The 26,554-nt window shown below is 49.3% G+C and overlaps 2 protein-coding genes across 6 annotated transcripts in view; one reads left to right on the top strand and one right to left on the bottom strand.

The window, feature by feature from the left end:
- Window positions 1-8,121, top strand: part of SESN3 (sestrin 3) — a 44,852-nt gene extending 36,731 nt beyond the window's left edge. For 3 of the 4 annotated variants that reach the window (XM_069808356.1, XM_069808358.1, XM_069808359.1), the window contains exon 10: window positions 102-8,121. In XM_069808356.1, the coding sequence (XP_069664457.1) occupies window positions 102-188 (87 nt within the window). In that variant the 3' untranslated portion in view covers window positions 189-8,121. The remainder of the gene's footprint in view (window positions 1-101) is intronic. The other variant, XM_069808357.1, reaches the window with a different exon arrangement.
- Window positions 8,122-14,913: 6,792 nt separating this feature from the next.
- ENDOD1 (endonuclease domain containing 1) lies at window positions 14,914-26,049 on the bottom strand. 2 transcript variants are annotated; one of them, XR_011328986.1, is made up of 3 exons: window positions 25,406-26,049; window positions 17,786-19,654; window positions 14,914-17,745 (listed from the first exon to the last, which is right to left on the bottom strand). XR_011328986.1 is itself a non-coding variant. In XM_009923062.2 (2 exons), the coding sequence occupies exons 1-2, from the start codon at window positions 25,892-25,894 to the stop codon at window positions 18,521-18,523; spliced, it is 1,623 nt and encodes a 540-aa protein (XP_009921364.1). In that variant the 5' UTR covers window positions 25,895-26,049; the 3' UTR covers window positions 14,914-18,520. The 2 variants fall into 2 exon arrangements, 1 of the variants encoding a protein (XP_009921364.1); XM_009923062.2 differs by having other exon boundaries at window positions 14,914-19,654.
- Window positions 26,050-26,554: the final 505 nt, after the last annotated feature.

Genomic DNA, 26,554 nt, shown 5'->3' on the forward strand with positions numbered 1-26,554 from the left:
TCTTGCAGCAATGCTTCACTAAAGGTTAGAAATTTTAGTCTAAGTGAATAAACAATGTTGCATTCAGAGGTGAACTAAATGGCTGATATAATTTTTAACAGGTTCATGTCAATCTACTTCTAATGGAAGCTCGTATGCAAGCTGAACTTCTGTATGCCCTTCGTGCCATAACTCGTCACTTAACCTGAAGCATTCGCTGGGCAGGAGTAAAGGAGTTTTTACTGAGTATGTAAAGACCTTTTGAAATAGATACACACCAGAAGCTGTTTGTGATGTAGCATCAGGTTATTCAATTCTCTAGTGTCAAAGTTTAGCCGTGCTTCTTGGCGGCTGTAATGTGCAATGACGTGTTTTATTTTCTTGATGCTTAACATTACTAATGATAACAAAAGTAACACTGAGGAGCACTACTCTGCATTGTTTCCGGCTGGATTTCTGCACAGTGGTCAGGATCCTGAAACTGTTTTTATTATATCCAATCCTAGCGCTTTGTTCTTTAAGCACTGGAGTGAAGTGCTTAGAGACTTCTTTTTCCAAGCAATCATTTTTCAGATTAGTGGAGTCCAGCAGAAGATTGGTTCTGCCTGTCCTGAGAACGTACCACCATGTCATGACTCGTGACAGACACGCAGGCTGCGTTGCATTGAATTGCCCACTGGATTCTTCTGTGTCTCCTGGAGGCTGCCAGTCACTGTCTTACTACAGCAATTGAAGGTGATGCGAGATGTGGATGCAAACATTGAGCACACTTTAATGTGAAATTAATCATGATAAATCCTACAGCATGCTACTGAAGCGCGAAATTCATCTGCTTTGTTGTGCCCCTTCCCAAGAGAAGAGGCCTCACGATTTGCCATTTCAGCCACACTTAACTGTGTTTCAATCATGCATAATCTTGTTTTACTGACAGTCACCCTCAGTTGTCCTTACAATATCCATGCTCATCACATGTTGCAATTTGTTTAGTTGGCACCTATAAAGTTAAAACACAGGCTGACCAAAAATAGGGTTGTTGGTTTTTTTGCACTCTCTTCTTTCTCAATGTTTTAACTAAGGAAAGTAAAGGAAGGCTAGCATATCTGTTCTTTCATATTGGATGTGTAGAAATTTATTTCCCATAACCTTTTCATAGCATGAAATTTTAATATTCAAAGTTTAAAAAGTTTCTATGCATTAGTGTGAGTGAACAAAAGAAAAGTGCAATATTTAAAAAGAAAGCAAGCTTTTTTCCCTATCATGCCACTGCTAAAGTGTCCTTCTTATATAGCCATAAAGAAATTTTAAAACCAAATTTCTTTATTGTCTAAGGCCTAGCAGTTTTGTTTTAGCTTTTACGGCTTAAGACAACCTGATACTGAGATGCCAAAGCATCCCCAAAACAAAGCATTCTTGGACAACCAGTAATATTGGGGAAGGGAAGAAATAAGCTGCCAAAAATGTCACAATTTTGTGCTGTTTTCTGTTGCTTGTGGCTAATTTTTAAGAGCACAAAATGTTGATATTTATAGCTTTATTTTGTATTGCATTTAATGAACCAGTGAAGTGCCTAAAGAGATGCTTAAACTTACCCGGTAGGATGCAAGTTGTCACTGCTTTGACTTTTGTCTGTTGGTTTGGACTTTTCATATTTCTTTGAGGAGGGTGACCTTTATTTCTGTTGCATACATTCAAAACTAACTGGATAGGTTTATGTTTAATATTCCCTTGGATTGTAGAAGTTAATACAGGATTTTCTTCCACTGGTGATAGCAGAATAGTTTAAAAAATACTATCAGTCATATTTTAACACTTTTCATTGACAAAATCATGGACCAGTACGCTACTAAAGTTAGTTTTCTCTTTTCTTCCCTTTTCCTAATACCTTGCTGTGACTTCGCATGTTGGTTTTTTCGCTTTATCTATCTGTTCCAGATTGGAAAGCTAAATGATTGTACACTTTTCTGCACTTTCAGACTGCAGACTCTGCATGTGAAAACCTTTTGAGGAAGAAATCAGTAATTATTTTTGTTTTAATGTAATGTTGGCTATTTAGAAAACTACCCAATAGACAGCATCAGACTCTCTTCTAGAGAGAGCATTGGGTAAAATACCAGATTTATTTATCTTGTATAGCTAACTGCAAAGATTTCCCAGAAGTATTGGGATGCTCATATGTGTGAACTTAGACTAACTTTCTAAGTCGTTATGATCCTTTTTCCTCCCTTTTGTGACTGTAGTGGCCATGCCTAATGGCTTTTGTGCATAAAACAGTTCTGCTGAGAGAAGATTTCATGCAATACTTTTGCTTTTTTTCACGTGAGAGGAACTGTACAGTACTACTTTAAATTCCTTTGCTTTGAAAAGTCAAGTAGTTCTCAAGAAGCACAGTTGAGCTCTGGAAAGGAGGTGAAACTAGTTTTGGGTAACTAATATGACGGCTTAGTTTCCCTTCAGAAATGCAAAGACTCTTAGAGTAGGTTGAGTTTTATGTTTGGAAACATGAGTGCCTTTACTTCTTTCCTTATGAGATACACTTGCCAGCTCAAATGCCTTCTGAGCAAAGTACATGAGCAGATTTGGAATATAGAAACCATAAATGGGTTGCTTCATAAAATTTGTAGTAAACCAGTGATTTCTTCTTTTTTTTTTTTTTTTTTTATTTAAAGTGCCATATCAAGTCACATATGGCCTGCAAGACATTCCACTGTAGGAAATGTCATTGTACAAAAAAAAATTTTTCTCTTTTTTTTAATATTAAATGCAAACTTGAAACTTCTGGAAATGTTTTCCATGTGGCATTTTTTTTTTTCAAAGTATTGCATTTACAGTGTAACAATTTATAGCCTAGTTTTTATACTCAAATTTATGATTTTTAATAGGTGTTTGTTCAGAATAGGTGTTTAAAGTCAGACAACTCTACCATACACTTTACGCACGCTTTAGGCTCACACTGTGCCAAATTTTAATGTGCAAGTGTTCGTGGATTTTTTGCATTTTTAAAGCACTCATGAATGTGAATCTTCACACTTTGTTCATTAATATTATTCTTAAGAATACCGTAATCATTGGAAGTGTAAATACTCTCCCTCTGTACTCCTTTATTGGAATTGATATTTACCAGCATTAATGTTAGTCCACAAAATCCCAGCTGTGACCAACATAAAAAAAAAGTGTACAGTCTCCTGTCTACTGAAGAGAAAGCTTGGTAGGTACAAATGAACCAGTAGCACAGGAAATGCTGTAAGTAGGAAACAGAGCTTTTGGGCACGGACAGTTTCTTACCATTGCAGAATTGCTTCAAAATGTGTGTTGCGATAGAGTACATTCTTGCTGAAATTGCTCCATATTTTTTTTGTGTAATGAAGAGGAGTGAAAAAGCTGCTAACTGGAGAGAGCATTTGCATTTCCCAGAACATCCTGCCTGCAGCCGAACATCACAAGAGTGCCATCATACAGGAACAGGAGCCATTTTAAGCTAGGGTACAGTTTGTGCAGATAGCTACTGAAGCTAGTGTTGTGGTATCCTATGAGAATTTTGGTGAGCTGTAGATGGATTTATTTTCATCAAGACTCAACTGAAACATACATTCTTTGCCCTAAATCCTTCATTAAAATGAAAAGGATGTACTTTTAGCTTTAAGAGTTAAAGAATTACCATCAGCTCTTCCTATGTGTTAAAAAGACTTTTAAGGACAGGAAAATCAGTGATTGTAAACAATTATAAATGTAGGCCTCTCTAAATTTAGAACAGATCAGAACAGAACAAAAAGGAAAACATTTTGCTTCTCTGTTACTTGAGTGCAGAAGGTCAAAGCACCAGATTCTTCAAAAGTATTTTTGTTCATAGTGATGCTGATAGGTGTTTCCATGGGATTTGGAAAAAGCAGCTAGTTGCCTGAATTTCAGTCGGACTTTAAGCACCTAGGCACTTAGCAAAATCCTGCAAGGTGCCCACTTGCATTTTTGAGTCAGATTTTTAAAGACACTTAGTCACCTAAATTCAGTAGAATAAAATCAGTTTCCATAGAGATTAAAGGAGTTATGTGTAGCAGATCCATGTGATTTGCAGCGATTGTTAATGAAATGGGTTGTTTTGGGTACTTAATATAGGCTTAGAGAAATCTTTCCCAAAGCAGTTAAACTGTAAGCTGCTGCTCTTGCAGAACAGGTTCTCGATGTTTCTCATGTGTGTGTGTTTTCCATGAGCATAGGCATGCATTTCAGGCTCATGTTCCAGAGTTTGGACTCCCTTTTAGAAGAGCTGGATTATTTAACCTCTACTTGCAGAAAAGATCCATTGGTGGTAACAAGTGGATAGCTTGTGCCCAGACTAAAAAGTTTTGGCCAGAAAGAAATACTCCAAATCTTCTTGATTTCAAGTGATGTTCTTTCAGTTACTTTCCTTAGAGGTTTGGATCCTTCTCCCATAAATAAAGGGTGATGTTGCACAAAACGGAGGGAGAAGGGAGTGGATTCATTGTAAATGAACTTGCCCAGAGCTGATCTGAATATAAACCTGTAAGAATCGGTTTGCTGTTAGTGATCATTCCAAGAGATGCATCCACCAGCTTTTCCACATTTGGGGATTTTAAATGAAAATTTTTATCTCCAAATGAAAATGAATTTAGCATTTCATACCTACTGCACAGATCACAGGTGTGGGAGATGGAGAGAGCACAGTAGGATGAGGAAACTTTAGGACCGTCTTGATCAGTGTTAATTTATCCCTTAGAGCACATTTCCTGGCATGCGGTAATGCTGCTGCTCCCCCAACACACATCACGTCTCTCTTGCAGACATTTAATCCTTCTGCTGCTCACCAGGGGCAAAAACTGTCATTTTCCAACCTGCCACCACCACCACCCTCCATCAGGTGCTTCCTATCTTCCCAGCTCACAACCCCTAGCAGTCATGCAGGGACAACCTCCTAGCCTTAACCTTGTAAAACAATGCTAGGTTCCTATATCACCGTTTGCTGTTGAGTTCAGAGGGTCTTTCTCGTGTTCAGAAACACTTAATTGCCATATTAGGTTATTTCTGGGCAGGAAAATTCTAAATCTGCTTTGAAAGGTTAACACTCTGTACTTGCTTACACCATTTAGGTAGCATTTGCCAGTAGCCTGTCAGATTCCATCTCTGGAGTTACAGTAATAATCCAGTGGATCCACTAAGGAAACGCTTTCTTTGGCAAAACTCCCCGTGCTTGAGCTGTTCAGCCGTGCAGGTTTCTTTGAGGGATATCTAATGGGGGATTTGAGGTCCTCTTGTGCCAGGCAAGCTTACAGGGCCTTTGAGTCGGCAGCTCCTCGGGTGCCCTGCAGCCGGGCAGACTGCAGCTGACCTCTGCAACAAGTAGATTTGGGTTTTTTCCTTATCAACAGGATAAAACCAAATGCGTGCAGTGGAGTGGCTGCTGGAGACATAGGCAGGGCTGGGTGTTCCTGTGGGTACTGAGTATCATCAGGGCTCGTGGAAAACAGAAATCTGAATTCTGCTCTTGTTCCCAGCAGTAGTTAGAGGTGGTATTGGAGATGCCAATTAATACACTAATTGTGGGGAGCAAGCCACGCTGTCAGCATCAGAAGGTACAGACCACAGGCACTCTCAAGGGGACATAACCAGCACAGGAGGAGGTGACATGTTGGTCAGTTAAACAAACTTAACCGATGTGTCTGAGACATTGCTGTGTATGTCTGTGAGTAGGGGAGATGGTGGCAGGTGCCTCCTCCCGAGGTGTCCAGAGGGCTTCTGTAGGACAAGAGCTGGGCCCTTTCCTTACTCCACCGATGGAGCAGGGGAAGGGAACCGTTCGCTTCTGCCCGAGAAAAACGTGCCGCTGTTGAGCTACATTTTCTTGCCCCCATCAGCCCTTTGAAGGGAGTTTTCAGACAAAATGGGTGAATCGCCAAGCATTGTGTCTCCAGCTGAGGGGTCTGGGGGACAGCAACAGCAGCAGGTCCAAACACGCACGGTCCAAAACTGTTTCTCGTTCCCCACTTCATGCTCATGTCGTGCCGCCAGACCCAAACCTCTTCCCTCCAGTCCAGCTGCCACATGCCCAGGTGGCTGCAGGAGCAGCCCGCTCGGGGTGGTGGGAGATGCGGCTGCTTTTAGGGGGAAAATAATAATAATTAGGCTACAGCCCTTGGACTCTGCAAGGCGATGCAGTCAGAAATCTTTTCATGACTGTGACCGGAACTGGATATAAACTGTAGCTTAATAAAATAGGAATTTTGTAAACTTGAAATCTCTCGGTTTTACCCTTTTCTCCTTTTGCTGGAAAGCCACACGATGAATGTATATGCTTTATCTTTCTATCTGACATAACTGAAAATTAGACTGCCAACTCCTTGTTTTGTATTAGCCTTTTTTTTTAAAAAGAAAAGTTTGTGAGCAATATATGTAGCATGCTGTGAACGTCTGTTTTGATCTTTATAGTTACTCTTTAATCCATCAGTATTAACACCAGTTCTTTTTTGTGTTCCCCTTGGTACTTCGTATGCAGTGTAAGCAGAAGCTGTGATGGCTTTGCAGTCCTGTGCCGTGTTACTGTAACTCCTTGATTTTTTTAGGAAGCACCTGACTGTGGGCCACCCTGGGGCAGGCAGCGTGCCCATACACGACTGCCACTTTTCGGTCTCTTGTACTATGTATAGTTTTAAGTAGAATAAGCTTTTTAACAGAACATTGATGCGGTTTATGAGTCACGCAGGCTGCAAGTGTCTGGTGTGTGAGAGTCTTTGTATTTATAGTTGTTGGGGTTTGGTTTTTTGTTTTGTTGTTGTTTTTTTTTTTTAATTCATAAAGTAGCAAACTTGATAAACATAGCCACTTTAAACTGCTCTTGCTAAACAGACCCTGCTGTAGATAAAAATACCACTGTAGATACAGGGAGGTGCGCCGGCAGACCTCTCTCGACCATGGGTGAGCTGAGCCCCTCTCCGTGAAAAGCACGGTCCGAGCCGCACGGCCGCCCTGCGTTCGGCTGCCTTTGGACCCAAACGCCAGGAAGGCTGGGGTCTGGCGTGTGTTTCAGCCCCCCGCGCCCATAAGCCTGCCGCTGGCTGCCCGCCGTGGTCTGCTTACTGGCGCGCGGGGCGGGGAACGTGAGCCTTGCTGGCGTGGCAGGGACGGACGGACCAGCCGCTGGACCGAAAACGCGGGCACGGCGTTTCTGCAGCCGAAAAGCTTCCAAGCCTCTCCGGAGTGCAAAAATTAGCCCTTGGTTTGCTGTCTGCAGAGCCCAGCGCGTTGGGGGTAAGAAGCAGCGTCGGCTCCCCGTTGGCGGCCGTGGGTCTGAGCCCCCTTGCCCGCAGGCTGGGGCGGCAGGCAGGCAGGGCAGCGCTGTGCCCCGGGGAATGGTGTTTCACTGCATCTCCCACCTCTCACCCTCTGGACGGGGGGGTACGTTGTACCAGCCCCAGCCCGGCAGCCGGCAGCTTCTTGCCTTCCCCTGCCACGGTCGCGCGGATGTTTCGGGATGGAGGATTAAAGGCGAAGCTCTGATCCTGCTGCTCCCTCCCACCACCACGAAGCAGGGAAGCACGGTAGCTCTGCGGGTCCCGCGGTCCCCGCAGCATCCCGCGGGCGGGTGGCACGTCACCCGTCCTGCCCCCCGGGCCACCCCCTGCCCCGAGCTCCGAGGTACGCCACGGGCTCCCTGCTTTCGCAGGAGGTTTGCCTGCGGGGTGAGGCAGCTGCTAGGAGCTCACTGTGGGTTTCCACAGCAGCTTTTATCATTTATTTTTTTCTGTTGTTGCTGGTTGGGGGTTTTTTCGTTGGTTTGGTTTTTTGGGGTTTTTTTGCAGAGGACAGACTGACCTAGTGGGATGGATTTTTTTTTTCTTTGTGTGACTTTTGTTAGTTTTTAAGTTACCCGACTTGAATTTATCTGAACAGATGCAGAAGGAACTTTTTTTTTGTGAGTTAAGAGACAAAAATGCATTTTTAAACAAAGGAATCATGTATTAACATTTTAACAGCAATTCATAAATCTGCACTTTTTATGAGGTTTTGAAAAATCTATTTATAGGTACGGAACAATGGGGTTTGTTTAAAACTGTATCGCATTTATACTTGCTGAAATTACTTTCATTGTTATCAGTAGGAATTTCATTGGTTAAATAAAATGGATAAAACCTGTCTCCTGTTCGAGCCATCATTTGCCATGTGCTGGGGAACACGTCTTGGGAGCAGAGCATCCTGTGTTTTGGGATGAGATCCAGCCCTGGAAGTGTCCTACCCCTCTGTGCCCTTGTCCTGGTTTTTAATCTATGTATTATTTAATATATAGATTATTTAATCTATGCATACATAGATAGATACAGATAATAATTCTATTTAATCTATGTGAACATGGGTCCTGAAAAATGTATAGTGCTTGCCAAAGGGGATGTCTTTTAAACAGGCACTTGTCAGTGATGAGGGATGGGGCAATGGGCATCATGATGTTTGCTCTTGATACAGGGCTTGTCACCTTCCCCTTAGAAATTTGTTTTGTGAAAGCCACAGGCAGTGGGATGCACCAGGAGCTGCTCCCTCTTCCAGGGAGCCCTGGCTGAGCCCCCAAGGAGAAGTGGGTGAGAGCCATAAAACCACGAAGGAAATGCAAAGGAGAGAGGAAACGTGTGCCGAGGGTGCTGGCGTGGGGCAATGCCAAGCTTATCTAGCAGCCAAATTTCCCCCAAGCCCCTGCAGTCTTGCCGTCTGCCCCATCCAGCCCCCAGGGAAGGGTGGCATAGTGCTGAGGGATCACCAAGGGGCTTTGTCCCGGGAGAGATGCTCATCTCCCCTCCAGAGAGACAAAACTAGTTAACGCAAACCGCGGACCTGGGGTGTTTTGGGTGTATCTTGTCCTCCAGCTGCTGGATGCTCAGCTCACCTGACCTCGCCTCGCCCTGTGATGGAAATAACCCCCCCCAAAAAACCCTAAAAGCCCATTTCCAGTTCTGTTAGAGATAGTGTGTGCCCCGAGAAGGGCTGTGACTGAGGGCTGCCACAGCACGGCCGCTACCTACTGGCATCTTCAGCTGGTTCAGCTTCATCCTGCCCTGAAAAATACCACAATAAAGAAAAGTAGAGCTGTAAATACCTCAAGTGCTTATTTATTTGCTTGCAGTGGAATTTTCAAAATACTGAAAATATCATCTTGGGTGCAGGCAGAGCTTCCCATCCCCTTAGAGGTGCTGTGGCCGTCGCCTCTGGCACCGGTGCAGCTCCGGACTGGAGGGAGGGCGACTGTGTCACCAGCACCGTCCTGAAAAAGATAAACTTGCCGCATTCCTCAACGCCAAAGGCTGCTGTGGCGTCCCTGCTTTACTTCCTAAAGGTCCCACAGAACAGGTGAGCAGCAGGGCAGGTCCGTGCCCTCCTCAAGCGAGCCCAGCCCTGCTTTTGGTCCCCGCACCTTCACCCAGCGCGTGGTGCGAGGGCTCAGAGTGGGGGACCCAGCGCGGGCGGAGGACAGCCCCGCTCCCCGCCGACCCCGGGCTTGCCCTGAACCCTGTCGTCACCTCTCCAGCCAGTGTGTCCCCCCCCAGGAAAGCCAAAGCCCAGAACACCTGTGCGTGTTGGCGATTCCCCAGACCTTCGCCTCGGCCGCCCTCCCCGGGCTGCTCCGGCTGAGCTGCCGTCCAGCCACACGCCCGCTGCCTCCTGCTCCCGCACGGCTCACCTTAACTCCGTCTATATTCATTTCTAACAGTCTCACAGCCCTGAATTTTATAAAATCTTCTACACCCAGCCCGGGGCTGGAGAAACCCAGAGACCGAAGGGCGGTGGCAGACGAGGGACCGTGTCCCGGGGATGCTCACGTGCCCACGGGACGGTGTCCCCGCACCCCACGGGTGACCCCTGGGGGGTTCTCCCCCAGGATCCGGGAAAGGGCCATGCCCGGGGTAAGGGTGGGCAGCCCGGTGCGGGCGGCGTGTCCCTGGGGAGACCCAGCTGGGCCGACCCCGAGCCCCGCCACGTCCCTCCTCAGCCTCATGGAGCACGGGGAGACCGGCATCAGCGGGGAGCACGGCCGCCCCCAGCCTCCCGGACGGAGCCGGACAGCCACGGGCAGCGGCAGCGGCGGAGACCGGGTGCCCGCTCGTGGCTCAAGCAAGCCCGCGTCCGTAGGGTGGATTTGGGCTTGTACTGGGGTCTCCTTGGCCTCTTCCCGGCATCGCCTCGGGGGCTCCTCGTGCCGTGGCGCGGGGAAGAAGTGGTCTGCGTTAATTGCTGCTGAAGTGCAGCCGCCAGCACATGACTTGATTGCAACGCTGCACGCTAAATTAGCCCAAATTATAGGCCACATGGGAGCACGCAAACTCCCCCCAGTAAGTTTTAATTTGATCGTGACAGAGCAATCTGGTGAGGCACCTGGACAGCAGAGCAGAGGCTCTACAAATCCAAGCTAGAATTATAGAAGTTATAAATAACACCACTCATCGTGCCAATGAGCTCATGTAAATATCACTGATTTTTTGTAAGCTTTTCAATGTATAAAAGGAGATAATCACTGGATTTGTATTTCCTGCTGAATTAAAACCTGCCTTCTGCATCCTCCACATGTGCTTTTTGTTCTCGGGCTTCCTTCAGGCCCTTGGAGCAAAACTTGAACATTTCCGACCCGCAGGAAAGTGCTTTTGCAGAAGGGAAGCCCCCCTGCTCCTCCTGCCTGGGGCTGGTGTTCAGAGTCTCAACACATCCAGGGAACAAAATGTTGCCAAAAACTGGATACAGACAATACAACAAAACCCGAAGTGGTTTAGCGGTCATGACCTGCAACATTCAGGGTGGACTAGCCCAGGAATGAGTTCCCCAGCAGCTTGCTGCAGCGTGTGACCCCACAAAAGCAGGTTTAGCTTCAGCCCCGACCACCTCTCCCACGTTGTCCTCGTGGCCTGGTGTCTCTCGTGATGCACGGAAAGCACCAGGAGGAGGAGAGCTGGGCTGGGGAGATGATGCTGCCTGAATACAGACTTTCAATTTGTCTTGCTAAATTACCCGGCTAATCTCTCTTGGCTTCCTCTGCAACCGGTGGAGAGATGGAGAGACTCCACCAGAGGGTGACATCTGCCCTGAATCTTCTCCTGGGGGAGTCTGATCCGCCTCCACTCCCTGCACGTCAGGGGAAACACTGTCGGGTTGCAGCGGTCGGCTTGCGGAAGATTAAACGCCGGCTCACATCTGCAATACGGCACAGTGATACTGAAAAGATCAGCTGAAAACTTTTTTTATTAGATTTAAGCCAACCCCTAGGTTTTTTTCTTTCAGTTTTCCTGCTGAAAAAGAAAAACAAAACAAGAAAAACGCAATTTTTGCAAAAAACAGGAACAGAAGCAGCTCAGCTGGAGGCATCCTTACCAGCTCTAATTAGTAGACCCGAGTGCAAATCCCCACCACCGCAGAGGTCCAGAACCTCCGTGCTGTGTCCCCGGGAGTCCCAGCAGTGCTGTCAGGGCATGTTGTGGGAATGTGCTCGGTGCTGAGCACCTGCATCTGCTCACAGCTGGCAACGGGTGATGGAGAAAGTGTAAGACTCTGAATAGGCTCCTGAAAGAAATAAAGGACAGGTACCACGTTCCCAGACATATCCCACTCCACCAAACCTCCCTCTGATTGGGCTTGGGGTGATGATCTGTGGCACTGCAGGATCTGGGGGTGGACAAAACTATCCGCCATCGCCAGAGCCCCAGTGCCTGTTCCCTAGTCCTTGATGACACCCAGCGTCTGAGTTCTCACCTTTTCTCCTTAACTGGTGGGATGGTGAGCCTCAGAGATCATTTGCACCTCTCTGACACCAGGACGCTAATTGTTACCATTCAAACCTCTTCTGCAGCTACTGGGCTCTGTGGTCTCACAGATCCTTGAGAAGGCGGCCCCTTTGCTCCGCGTCAAATAACTCATCTCAGTTTTGCAGAGTGCAGTGTTTTTTTGAAGTGCAGGCTATCACCTACAGTGCAAAGGTGTACAGTTACACCCCGCAGATGCCTGAGGGTGCAGGGCGCACTCAGCCACCCCACAAATATGCATGTTTTCCATGAACTCAAAAAATTGTGGGCCAAGTTTTTGGGGGGATGGGATCACTCCACACAGGTCAGGCCAACTCGTAGGGTTTGAGGCGCACATGTTGGTTAATCCCGTCTGTTGCAGTGGGACCACGCACAAATGCCAACCACCGCCCAAATGTGGCTGCCAGAACCGGGGGTCATTTCCAGCAGCACTTGGGAGGCATCAGCCCCTGGTATCATTCCTACTCGCATGGAAGGACTTGGTGACCCAAGAGCCTTCCAAGAGGCTATGGGAAAGACCATCCCACCCGTACAATCACCTGGGTGACCCACGTCAATGGACACCTCAAAGGTCTCCATGGATGGGACAAGCCCCATCAGCTGCCAACCCCAGCTAAGCGTCCTTGGCCCCAGCTTTAGGCATCCAGCTGAGATGCCCAGGTGAAAGCCTAGTGAGATATTTATACTGAATGGAGGGAGCCCAGTGCCTGCAGATTTTAAATGCCCACACTTGGGTGGCATAAATCCAGACAGCGATGTCTCCCTGACTCTATCGTATCATCCTCTGGAGCTGCTCCGCTCCTCTCAGCAGCTTGTTGGTGTCAGGACCAAACAGAGACCACTTCTCAGCCATTACTGTTCACTAGTTAGTTACCGGCCACTTGGTGTCATAGAATGATATAATAGTTTGGGTTGGAAGGGACCTTTAAAAGTCATCTGGTCCAACCCCCTTGCAATGAGCAGGGACATCTTCAACTAGATCAGGTTGCTCAGAGCCCCGTCCAGGCTGACCCTGAATGTTTGCAGGGATGGGGCATCGACCACCTCTCTGGGCAACCTGTGCCAGTGTGTGAAACATGCTCATCGTAAAAAATTTCTTCCTTAAATCTAGTCTGAAGCATCCCCTCCATCTGCTGCTCTTCTCCCACCAGTGAGGAGCTCCCATGGTTCCTCCCCTGCCCACTAGCATCATCCTGCCCGCCTGCTGCATCTCCTGGCTTTGGTCCATAACCATCTTCTACCAGCAGACATTGGGAGGTTTGGCAAAAATCCACAATGTCACAGCAGTAAACACGCAGTGACATCTGCTCCAAAAGTCCGTTCTCCACCATGTTAAATTAGTTTGAAACATCAAGATATTAATAAAGATGATACTGCAGAGGAATTTGAAGCCACTGCTTCAGCTTTGCAGGCAACTTTGCTGCTAGGTCAGTGGAAAATGGCTTCTACCTCTCAGGAATACAGTCACAATTTCAGTATTTTTGGAAAGGAAACAAGTTTTTTTCACCCTTACAAATGGGAGAAAATGAGACATAAGCTCAGATGGGCCGTGGCTGTAAGGGCACTCCTGTGAGGTGGAGACAGCCACATTCACATGCCAGGCCTGGCTTTAGGCAGCAGTGGGTGCTGAATGTCCACATCCGAACCTCCAGTCCAGACTCTGGGCTGGTCTTGGATGATTCTGGTCCTTGTTCTAGCCTGGGCCTGAAAAATCTTTTCCACTGAATATGGCAAATTGCCATGAAAAGAACCCTGTTTGATAAATCACCGTGTTCTGACAGGATATATTTCCTTGGAGATTTTCCAACCAGCTGTAACACTAACACCACTGGAAAGTCTGTAGGCCTTTCTGCTTGGCTGGAAACACCAGGTCTGTGGAAATCAATGGCAGATGTTACCCCGTGTGAGATCCATTCCCAAATCGAAGTAAATCCAACAGCCTGGGAGACCATGCAGCGAAGAGAAAGCGTCCCATGTCAAACCCATGGGACTGCAATCTTGCTAACGCACACACCCCAGACACACCTCATGCTCCTTGCTCCCAGGCAATCTTTCCTAGCCAAACGAGTTACACTGGTATTTATTTTCCAATACCTTTTCCATTTTCTGGCACTGACTACGCTGGAGAGATAACCTGTGAACAAGCATGGCTCGGTTCCCTGCCGAACTGGAGCAGCTCCCTGGCCAGAGGGAGGTACGGAGCTGGCGATGGAGCTCCACGCAGAGATGAGCAGCTCCAAAACACGCAATGGCAGCAGAGGTGTGACCCAGAGGACCTGAGCCCAGGGCTGTGACCGAGGGACCATGCTGCTGGGGTTGCTGAGTCCCCCTGCCCTTATCAGTGACCAGCCCCAGGATGAATGCAGCAGGGACAAGGGTCACCTCGAGGTGCACGGAGACCCCTGTGTCGAAGCGTTGGGTGATCTGGTCGAGGCAGGGCCATCTTTCGCTAGGTCAGGTTGCTCAAAGCCCTGTCCAACCTCAACCACTTCCAATGACGGGGCATCCACAACTTCTCTGGGCAACCTGTTCCAGTGTCTCACCAGTTCCTGCAGACCTGAGAGGAACGCAGACTCCACTGGAGGGCTTCGTCTGCCCAAAGAGAGGTACCCATAAAACGCAGGTGCCAACATCTGGCTTACTCAGCCCAGGATCTCTATACTGTCAGTGGAGGAAAATGGCCACTTTTAGGCACTACTTGTTCTCCTTCTCAAGAAGTTGTGGTAAAACCGGTCAAGGGAATGGCATTGCACAAGAGGGAGTTTCTCCCTGTCAGCTGCGAAGAATCATCCTGCTGTGATGTGATTTTTCTGTATCACAGAATCTGTACCTGGCCATTGTGCTGCACCCGAGCTGCATCTCACTGCATCTCACAAGAGTAAAACATTCCCTCTCTCTTCGGGCACACACAGAGCTAAATTCACTGCCTGCAACCCCCCAGCTTCTACCTACATATTCTGCACCTTAATGAATTGACTCTTTTAAAGTGCTTTGAGAGAGGAAAGGTGTTTTAAAAGCACAAAAGGGCCATTAATATCAGATGTCAAGCCATAACAAAGAACAACTGTGCTGCTGGTGCTGTCTTGATTAGTCAGGGCACCCCGGGATTGCATTATCCCGTTTGCAACTGTGACAGAAACATGATACCAGCCCCTCTTTGGAAAAGTAACTTTTATTTTGTTGAAGCCATATGTTTCCAAGGATAGAGTAAAGCTCAGAAGCCATAAATCATGCCCAGATAAGAATAATCTCAAACAATAGTTAGTTTGTAGCAGGATGTTGCTTGTTCTGTGATAATTGCTCAGCGTTCAATACAGATTTCCCATCACCTGCTCAGACACGCAGCGCAGAAGAAAAATGCCCCGTGCCAGTTGCGGTTCTTAGCATTTGAAATCTGAGCACGTTAAGACAATTTTGATAATACTGTTCCACATCTACCCAAATCCTACAGTGCTGCAGCCCCTTAGATTTCAAGGACTGCCCACCTGCGGTCAGAAGACACAGTTGCAGCATGAGGACCTGCTGGCCTGACCCAAGCTAGGCTGGGCAGTGATGGCGATGGAGATGCGGCAACGCAGACCTCCTGAGGTGCCTCAGCTTTTGTGCCTCTCAGCACATGAGCTCCCACATCGCTGCAACTGGGGGGGGGTGCACCGGAGATGCTGGTGGAGCTGGGATGCGGGGACTGCTGGGTTAAGCTGTGGGGAAGCTGCTCTGGGCGCAGGACCCCTGAGAAGTGCATCGCTGGCTGCTGCCACCACACGTGCCTCCAGAGGCTGCTGGGGACCCTGGGTCCCCGAGGCTGGTGCCCGTCACCCCACCCTGTCATCTCCTGGGACCTGAGCTGGCTGCTTTCCTGCCTTGACAGCTGCCATGTAGCCCGAGAGGAGTGCTGGGGTCGGGACGGGGTCTCGTGAGGGAGTGGGAAACCAGCTCCACCTCTGGCTCTGCAGCAGGAAAGGCACGTTTGAGTAGGCAGAGATGCAAAGTGTGGTTTGGAGAGCATCCGCAGGCTGCTGTCTGCTTGCTGGGAGCAGCAACCTGGACCTTGCCCCTTGTACCCAAAATCCCCAAACCAACAGCTCCAAGGCAAAGGAGGGACTTGTAAAACACCACTGCCTTCACCTAACTATACCCATATTGGCACACAAAAGCTGCCTTTCCTTTTGAACAAAGCCAGCACTGCTTGGAGGCGGCCTCTCTCCACAAACCAGCCATGGCCCACGAAGGGTGAGACAAGGAGTCATCGCCTCTCCCATTCATCCCACTGCCTCCCCACTTCATCCCCATCATTGGCATCCCCAATGATGCCATTAGCATCATTGCTGAACGGGGAGCCACCTGGTCAGGGTGTGCTGGTCCGGGATGTGCACGCACAGCTGGTTGCATTGAATGCAGCCCTTGAGCTAAGGAAACAACCCTCTCTTGCCACCATGAACCACCAGAATCTCCTTTACCCTCTGAATGTCTCCCCTCCCAGCTCAGCCTTGCCACAGGCAGCATGAGGCAGAGAGGCACAGTTGCCATGTTGAGTAATTGGGCTTTCTTCAACCCAGGACTGGCCACCACCAACACAGCACCGCTGGGTCGCCCACGGGGACAGCAGCACTGGCTTGCACACCCCTGGGACTCCTTATGGGATGCTATGGCAGATTGGGGTCCAAAACCAACGTGGTGCTGGAGGGAGGGAAAGAGGTGGGGGTGAAGGGAAGGATCTGTGTATGTAGAACTCCCAAATGCCTCTTGGAGTCCAGCCAAAGCAAATGCTGCTGTGATTGAGAGCCTCCCTCCTGCAGGCATCTGTACCAAGAGACCCAAAGCCCCTCGCTGAGCCAAGCCCTGGGGAAGGGCAGTACCCCCGTGCCCTCCTCCAGCAGCGGCGGGTGTCCCTGTGCCCCTCGTCTGGCTGCAAACCACTGATGGTCCCTGCAAAGGCCCCACGCGTGCCCCAGCTCCAGAGTGCCAGATGTGGGGGGGTCCTGGCTCATGCCAGCTGGGGGAAGGGGTGAAGAGCTAGCAGGGAGGACGAGCGGTGCAGAAGAGGAGTTGGGTTCACCTCTGACATAAACGTGTCTGCTTGTGCGTGGGCTCACCAGGTGGGTATTCACACAGCAAAATGAGTGCTGCACCCCAGATCCCCCTCCTGCCTCTCATCCCACCTGACAGTTCACAGTCCCCATGGGAGACAGGCAACACAACCACTTTTTCCCTCCTCCAGGTTTCCAAAATTGACTAAGGAGGAAAAATGCCCAGCAAAAGGCTTTGCTGTTAGGGCTCAGGTGGAGCTCGGCCATGCTGGTTCCTGCAACTGCAACAGCCACCCAGACCACTTTTCCTCTTGCGGGAGGCAGAGGCCTCTTCCATGAGTGCTGCCAGGACCTCCAAGTGCAAGGAACTCACCACAAGTATCCTATTCCCTCTGCCTTTTCTCTCCCAGTTGCCGGACAAGTTTCCCTGATGTCCCTCAGGCCAGCTTCACGCCCAGCACAGCACTGAGGGGATCCGCCTGCCCTGCCCAGGGCTGGCTCCTGCCCTGCTCTGACTCTGCCTCTGGGTACAGGCTATGAAAGCAGCAAATCAGCCCACGTGAAAGCAGCAAAATCCCCCCATGCTCCCCATGCGCCTCCTCTCCCATGTCTCCTTTCTATAAGGGCATCCCCGCCACCAACCCAGACTGATGGAAAGGGCAGAGCTGCTTTTCTTTTGCCCTAGAGGAAAACCCAGGAGGATCATTTTTCCCCAGCGACGTGTGCTTTCAAAACAAGCCTCAGAAGCACAGCTGTGGTGTTACCCATCGCCAGCCTGGGCATCGTCTCACAGAGACCTCAGGCACATAAATACCGCTGCGTGCTCGGGGAGCTGTCAGCTCTCAAGGGAGGCAGAGCAGGTGGCAACTGATTCAAAGCCAAAAGCGTGACTCCCGGGTGCCGCTGGGCTTCAGAGCAGGCACAAGGGCTTCAGGGCTGAGACATTCAGGGGCTTAGACCTTCAGGGTACACCACATCTTTAAGCTTCAGGGCTTAGACCTTCAGTGGTCACCAGGGAGCAAGGAAGGGTTGGGGGAAGACGACCTTGGTATGGCTAAGGGAAAATGTTTTCCCACCATGCAAAAGGACGAGTAGCAGGTCTTTCCTCACAGCAAGATCCACACAATTTCAGCTGCCTGGAAAGGCCTGAGGACTATAAGATACACCTGGTCGCACCCCCTCCACCCGTGGGACCCCAGTGCAATGAGCAGTGCCACCAACAGCAGGAACTTGACCCATCCCGCCCCACTCCCTGCTGTTTCCCAGCCCCAAATCCTTGTACCCTCGCCTCCTCCTTTCTCCAGGTCCCAGAAAACCCTCTGTAACTAAAATCCTCCATAACCACCACCTCCTCCTTGGCATGGATGGGCTTCTGCAGAGCTCACTGCCAGTGCGTAGGGCTCAGTGTTATCATAGCCGGAAAGAAATAACCTCATACCACATATAGCACACATCTCCCAGAGGAAGCATCTTGACATTTGAAAATCACAGAAACTTTGTGGCCTGCACCGATAAAACCCGAACAGTTTACAACAGACAGAATTTGAGTTACAATGGTGGCTGCCCCCGGCGACATTACCTCAGCCCTCCCTGTTACTCCCCAGTCGGTTCATTGTTATTAATGTCACTACAATAAATACCAGAATAAAATTGACAGCATTTGGCCACGTATCTTAAAGCATTGCCCCACTCTTCCTTCACTCCGTGTCTTTGCAGCCTTGGTTTCCATCCCTATCAGTCATCAGAGGAGCCTTTAGGGACAAACCGTTTGACTATGTGACAAGCCAGGTAATAAAAGCCATGCAGAAGTGTGCCTGTGGCATCGATGACCAGAGAGAAGGTGCCCCCGATCCCGGTGGCCATGTCTTTGAGGACGGAGGGAATGGCACAGATGGATTCGTAAGGGAAAGCAGCGAGGTGAAGGACAAACCCCACGGGGATGCGCAGGATCCTGTAGGTGAGGGACGCCACATCTTGAACAATTTGCAGGAAGCCCAGGAAGATGTTGATGATGACTCTCCCCACATCATAGGGGATGCTGATGAGTACCATGCTGATGGCTTTAAGGTAGGACACCACCCCGTTCCACAGGCTGTAGAGTCCATCCAAAACTGCACCACCAACCCGCTTGATAACAAGCCACAGAAAATAAAACACAAATTTCACCAGCTCCACAAACACGTAGATGAGGAGTTCCAGAATTTTGATGAAAGGGGTAGCAATGATGCCAGCCACTCTTCTCACCAAGCCGCCGTCTTTGGCCTCCTGGTTGTCACTTGCTCCTACTTGCTCTCCAGAGCGGATCTGACTGACAGCTTGCAGTATTGCTTCCGTTTTCTCCTGGTTTTTGTTGTCTTCCCCACACTTGCCCTTGAACAAGTGAACTCCTGCGAGAAGCTGCTTCTCCAGCTCTCCCACCGTGAGGTCCACCAAGCTGATTTCATCATTCATTTTTTTCACTAGTCCCAGGGACCATCCCTCCGGCGCATCGCAGCAGGCTGCCAGCCAGAGGGTCTCTGGCACTGACACCTTGCCTTTAACTCGGACACTGGAAGGAATTGCACCTGCAAGGAGATACAGATGATCTTTCTTGGAGCAGTGAGGGACCAGAGCTTGCTCCACTACCCTCCCGATGTCTCTGTGCCAGCTTTTGCTCAGAGATGGACTCAGAGGGACGGCGTTCGTGAGCGTGTAAGTGGCCACCTGGAAATCCTCCTCATTGAGCAAGCTGGGATTGAGCAGCCCTCTCTCGTAACCGGAGCCCACGTAGTCTGAGGTCAAGGCTTGATTTGCACCAAGGTTGGCCACAATGCCAACAATATCAGCTTCATGCACCATCTCATGCAGGTCATTTTCTGGATCGTCTATCTGAAACAGTAGAGAGAAGAGTTACTGGATGCAATTTGCCTTTCCTAGAAAGCAGTATGTAAAAGGGGCCTTGAAGTATATTTTCCATTATGACTGCTATTACATGCTGTGCCTCGGACCACATCCTGTACTCCCTCCTTATTTTCCTTGCAGTGCTTCGGAGGACTGTATGCTCTACTTAGCTGCCCTGTCAAACACATCCATTTAGGCTGCAAGGGATGCTTGCAGCTCTCCAATCTGGTTCGCAGCACAACACAGCCTCCAGAATCTCACCCGCTACCCTGCACCAAACCTCTAACTTGTGCTTTTTTTCCTAGAAGAGATTTTTAAGACCAATAGATGGCTTGGTTTAGGGCCATGTGTTCACCTCCTACAGTGGTGGTACCTCCAGTTCATTTAAGCACCTACCATGGCACCTTAATTCAGTCCCTCTGAACTATCAAATCCAAGCCATGAAGACAAAAACCATGGTATATAAGATGTCTAGAGAAGGCATTTACCTCTCACCACTGATGGTGTAAGAAGCCAGAATGAAGCCAGCCACCATGGCAGGTGACCTGAACTTCCCTGCCCTGAACACAGACACAGCAGTGAGCTCCGAGGGCTGTCTCAGGGCTTGTCATTAGTAGTCTGAACCTCATGTCATTAATAGTCTGAACCTCATCCTTAATGACCACACAGCTCCTGGCATAACATGGGTGAGGATGCCATCACTGCAGGTCCTCGATGGAATCTGTGCTGCCTGCTTGTGTCTGCCATTCCCATGCAACAGAGCCAGAGGCAGCAATTGCTGCAGCAGGAATTTGTCCTGGAGTCATGCACGGAGCCATGCATGGGCAGGTAACGAGCAGTGGGAGCAGAAGCACTAAATGCTGGGACGTGCTCAGGTCTTTCTCAGGTGGCAGCAGCTCTGTCTGCTCCTTAGTCAGCCCTACTGACACTGCCTGCAGCCGCTCCGGGAGGGGGTGCCAGATTGTCATTTTCTTCCCCAAATTAAAGGGTGAGCATGTTGGTAGAAGCTTGGGGGTGGCAGATGATCTCTGGCAGTCACTGCCTCCTGTAGTCTCTGTTTCAAAGGCTGTGGCCTTCAGCTCCTAGCACTGTGCTGGCCCAATTAAACCTGTAGTATTTGCTCCTGGCCTGTAGACTGCTTACTGCACTATATAATACGTACTTTGGAGACATCTATGGCAGACAGTTCATGGTCTACCTCGAATCACTCCCCAGTCATCCTTCCTCGTCCCTTGGCCATCTTGCAGTGCCAGCTGGACAGATGTCCAGCAACCTTACCCAGAGTTTGCATCCTCTTAGTGACTCATCACCTCCTCACAGCTCTGCGTCAACCTGTGCTGAGAGTCAGGGTGAAATGGCCAGCACCACGAGTGTCAGCAGCTATCCATCACCCTCGCCTAGGAATTGAGCTCTGGCTGGGCTCCTGCATCAGCCAAGCCCCTGCAGTCCGGGCTCAGGGCTCGCTCTGCACCAACGCTGGTCACAGTGCCAACGCTGGCCATTGCAGAGGGTTGCATCACCCCCATCTCCTGCTAAGGAGGTTTCTTGCACTTTGTTTTGAAGCATCTGATGCTTATTGCTTCAGACTGGAAGGATCACAGTGAATCCTATGTGCTGATGCACAAGTTGTAGCTTTTTCTAAATATGCCGCTTAAAAAAGACTTAACCTGCACTTCATCTGCCTTATTCTGCTCCTCTCGCTCAGATGCGCCAAACTCACGGGCTGCAGCTGGCTGATGAGGCCAGACATTTTGCGTTCCACAAAATCACTGTCCCATCCTGCCCCCCCAGCTCATTCTCCCTGTTCTGATGAGGTTATGATGTTGTGCCATGGGACGAGGGATGCAGGCAGCGTGTTTAATCCCACAGGACAGGTGATGGGGGGAGCGGGCACGGGTGAGAGGCTGTGCCTGGAAACTGCCCTCCGTGTTATGGCCCTTTTGAGCCTGACATGCTCACAGAGACACTGAACCCTTCTCACTCCCATGGCAGTGCTGCAGTACCACAAGGACACGTAAACCCGAGACAAGTCAGCTCTGCCTCCTGGCAGAGATTCCCAGCCTACATGAAGCAGATGGTATAAACTTAATTTTCTCTCCTTATGAGCTGATGCATGCAAACCTTGAGGTGCCTATCAAGAAAATATGTCTCTGGTTACCTGTTCAGCTGCAGGCTTTTGCACATACCATTGGGATTGTTTAGGTGCAATTAAAAAAGAACATGATAAAAATGCAGCCGTGTGCTGTTCATGCGTAAGGCTCTGACATCACCAAGTTATGTTTATAATAACTCATATTATGGTTTGTAATAACTCATGTGTAACTGAGGTTTTCATGCCTCCTCCAGCTCAGCCCCAAAGGCAAGCTGCCTCCAGCACTGCAACTAATCTGCATTGCAAGCTACCTTTCCTCACTGCTTCAAAAAGCTTTTGGTTTGTGTCACCGCCAAAACGTATCTGCATTCATGGAGTCAGCCATGAAGCCACCTGCCCAAATAACCTGGAATAGCTAAGGGCAAGATCCAAGCAGACAGGTAAACACCTAATTCATAGGATGGGGATTTAAAAATAAATTATGCATCTGAACACCTGTATGGATGTGAGCACCTAACAATATTGATGTGTTTCATAAAGTGGGGATTGCAGTTTCAGAGAAGGGCAGAGGCAGAGGAAGATTAAAAGTATGGCAACACACAGCTATTAGAGCAGGCAGCTTCCATCAAGTTTGGTCATTTAACAGTGTAGGACACTGTTACCTCCCACCTTCCCCACCCTAGTACCATTCCTGGTGAACTTCAGCATTCCACTCCCCTCGCTGTTTCCTCAGGCATGCTTATGCCTTTCATTGCAGTGGAGATACTTCATCTACCCTTAGTAAAGGTCCCAGGGAGGAGGCACAGCGTATCTTATGGCAAGCTTGCTGTCGCAGGACGTCCACATGAGTGGCTCTAGAAGTACCCGTTTCTCTTGACTGTCCACCAAGAGAGATGGCGAGAGCAGCTCAGAGGTAGCTATAGCTGGACGATGCAAATCCCACCTTGGTCATCTGGCTAGCAGTAGTCACCAACCAAATGAAAACACAAGGTGATTCATCCAACCCCTCATACATTAGGACAGAAAAAGCAACTCCAGAGTTTTCCATCTCTCTCTAACCTATAGAGTGAGTCAAAACCATAGGTTTTCAGACAACCAAAACGAGATGAGATGAAAGCCACCTAAGTGACTTGCTCTCAACCCATAGCAAAACTGTGGCAGAGCAGGTTTTCAGGCCTGAGCCTGGGGGAGTCCCATCAGTACCCTGCTCATCAACCTACCCTGCCTGCTCTCTAATTTTTCACTAATTGCTGAATTAATTCGTTGTTTCCAGCTGCCAATCAGCAGTGGGTGGCACTGACATTCCTCACACCTCTCACCCAATTACTGCCTCTGTGCTACATTTGGCATTTGTTTCTCAGGCAGACATTCCTGAGGAGGTAGGCATGCAGGGAGTGAGACGGTGCCCTCACCACATCATTACTACCCAAAAAAGCTTGTGATGACCCTGAGGCACTCAACAGAGTGCAGAGAGCATTTTTATAGTGATTTCTTTCTGCCTGCTCTGTCTCTGCATCTCCATGTGCATGCACATAGGTGTAAGCACAGGCCACTGTGCAGCTGAGCCTGCTCATACCTGGCTATCCCTGCCTGGGCAAAGAAATTATCCAGAAAATAGGCAATATAACCTCATGGGGCTATGCTGCAAAGCAGGTGTTGCTAAGTGTTCCCTTCAGCAGCCATTTGACCTCTCCTAACCATCTGACCTAGCCTTGATGGGAACACACATAATGGGTGTGAAATCTCTTCCCCACTTTCTCCTCCCAGATCCTGTGTGGCAGTGTCTGAGAGGGGTGTACATGCTTATTTCTTGAGTTATAGGAATTCTTCCTAGTCCTAATTTTTTCTCCTTACAGATTCTTCAGATGATTTTTTTTCTAGTGGTTTTCTGTCTCAGACTGAGGTTCCTCCAGTGAACCACAGAGCTGCTACCTCCCACCCCTGAGACACCTGCATGTCAGCAATGGGTGAAGGAGACCCATTAGTGTAAACTAAGAATGGACCCACAGCAATGCATGGGGATGCTCTGGAGAAGCCAGAGCAACTAAAGGTAGTGCCTGGCCAATTATTTCTGGGGCTGCAGTACGGTTTGGAGGCAGGAGACACAAGGTTTGGGGCTCTGGAGTGCTTGGCAGGGATGATGACAAGGTGAAGAGGGATGGAGCGGGGAGGGCAGGGGAGCCAGCGGGAGGGAGGTGCTGGAGAACCGAAGCTGCTGTGGAGGGGCTGCCCACTGCTCTGTGGCAGGAATGGCTTTCAAGCCTGCCTGGGCAGGTCTGGTGAGTCAGACCATGAGGAGCAGGAGGAGATATGGTGGCTAGAGGTGATGAAGGGCATCAGCGGCTGAGGCAAATGGGAAAGGATCTCATCTCTGCTGCTTTGCCTCGCTGTCTCCATGGCACTGACAGCAAATGCTCACTCGCCTAGGTCCCCTTTGTGCTTCAAAAACTCATCACCCTTCCTCAACTCCGTAACGGCATTCTGCAAAAAGCTTCCCTCTGTTTTAAAAGGGCAAGCAGACACCTCCCACGGCCATCTGTGAAGTGCAAGGAGAGCAGATGAAAAGGCCCTTGGGAACTCCTGCAACTCAAAACCCAGCCCAGAGAGCAGGGAGATGGTCCGAGGTGAAGGCAGGGATGTAGGATTTCCTGTCTTCACTGCCTGTGACCTCGTGGTCTTACTATCTCATCACCCCATATGAGGAAAATGAGCATGGCAACCACTCTCTTGAGACAGGGGTGAGCTTTGATTCTGGCTACATCTAGCACCCAGCACCTAAGGGCCCTGCTCCCAACATGCTGCTCTGATACCACAGCCATTCCTGCCCTGATGAAGCACCCTTGCATGCTGCCAATCTTTCCTGAGCTCAATGGATGGGGGTAGCTTGATATTTGCTACAAAATTACCTGTGATCACTGCTGAAAAACCTGAAACAAGGAAAAAAAAAAAGAGAGAGAGGTAAAGCGTACTTGTCCTCTCAGGGCATTTTTTAAGGATTTCCTTTAAATTTAACAGCCTGAAGGACTTGCTTCAACATGCCAAGTGTCAGGGGAGACAAAAACCACTGAGGCTCCAGCGAAATTTGTTTTATACTGCACACTTCTGACCTGACTGAAGCCTTCACGCTCCAGGACACGGCAACTCATTTCCCTACCCGAGTCTGCAACACAGGCACACAACAAAAAGCTGCAGCGTCAACTTGGTGAACCACAAATGGATGTTTTATCCCTGCGCAGCGAAGCTAAAGAACTCTTATCAACATTGCGATCACGCTGGCAACAGAACAAACTTCAACTTGACACTGCGATGTTTAACTCTGCTACCCATCGGCAGTGCTCCCTGCCCGTGATAGCTGGCTAGGCAGGACAGACGCATCAGCTGGTGGCAAAGATAACTTTCCTCTCCCCTGGCACGGCACGTTGCACGCAGCAGCCTCCCAGCCTTCATTATAAGCCCCGTGGGACAAGGAACTATTTGTTTGGTCAGTTCCAAGCACAAAAATAAGTTCTGCTTGGGTTAAATTAATATCGAAAGAAGTTCAACAAGCAGAACTCCTGCCTCCTTTGCAAAACCCTAGCCCCAGCTTCACCCCAGAGGAAATGTTCTCCAGGAACATTTCCTTTACAGCGAAGGAAAAGCTGACTTACCTGCGGTTCAACCAGCCAGTTCTCCTCCTTGTTTTGGGCTGGCTTTGTATACTTAAAAGCTGAATAAAGAGGGATTTTGTCCTTAGTACTGTAGAGGGTTGCAAAGCGTGGCTCTTTGTTGTATTGCTGACAGATTTTCACGTGGAACGGCTCCGTAAATCCTTCGGGTGGGACTTGTCCAGGGAAGAACACATTACACTCAGCAAAACCAGTTTCATCCTCTCCGACAACTCTGCCCTGGGAAAAGCCTGGGAAAACTGTGATGCAAAGCAAAAACACGATTGACGTCTTCATGGTGCACTCCCTGGAGCTGAGGGAAGCCCCGTCTGCCTCCGCTGGGTTCGGCAAAGGACCTGTGCTCTGAGTCCATGCAGCAGCGAAGCCAGAAAGCGTCTGGAATTCGGGTGTAGCGTGTGAGGGAAATGAAATATGAAACCACAGCCGATCCCTTCGGGGAGCCAGCGCTTTCTGCGTTGTGAAACCAAACATGCGCCGGGCTGCGCTGACACACGCTGCGGACGCCAACTGCCTGCAGGAGATAACGCCAAGCAACCTGAAATCATCCAGGCTCGTTGGGAAGAGGAGGAGGGAAGCCTACGGCGGTGCAGGACTAAAGCTGAGCGGCACTGGCTGTCCAGGCTGGGGCTCAGCGCTGGCGGGGGTGTGGTGTGCTGCATTGCAGCAGAGTCCCCAGCAGGAATTTTGGCTGACGCAGCCAGAAGTCTTCCTGGGGCTGCCAGGGGGATGCTGCAAAGTCAGATTCACCACCCCGAAGAAGGTGTTAGCTGCCCTCTCCAGCCATGAGCCTGGCTAAGGGAGAGGGAGAAGACAGGTGGCGGGATATTGGCACTGCTGCGAACCCACTTTGCCCCTTTTGGGGTATCTGTCACCACTGTTGCTGCCAGCCATGTGCTGCCAAGGTGCCTGGGAAAGGCATTCTCCTCCCGTCTCTCTGGGAGTTGTAATTGGCATCTGAAACCCTCCTGTGGAGCAGTATCACCTCACCTTGGCAGACCCTCGTTCAGGAGAGATTAACCAGAGGAAGAAGGATGAAGACCCTTGGATCACATACCCCTAATCAACACCCATCTCTGAATATTTTGACCAAACCTATAGAACTAGCACATATAAAACCTCTGAACTGCCTAA

This window comes from Haliaeetus albicilla, chromosome 20, assembly GCF_947461875.1.
Source record: "Haliaeetus albicilla chromosome 20, bHalAlb1.1, whole genome shotgun sequence".
In the NCBI taxonomy this organism is placed as follows: Eukaryota; Metazoa; Chordata; class Aves; order Accipitriformes; family Accipitridae; genus Haliaeetus; species Haliaeetus albicilla.

Excerpts from the sequence above, each read along its gene's own strand:
- ENDOD1 (XM_009923062.2), bottom strand. The coding sequence starts at position 25,894 with ATGTTTGGTTTCACAACGCAGAAAGCGCTGGCTCCCCGAAGGGATCGG. Across the intron at positions 19,655-25,405 it reads ACTGGCTGGTTGAACCGCAG|ATAGACGATCCAGAAAATGA; the intron begins GTAAGTCAGCTT and ends CTACTGTTTCAG.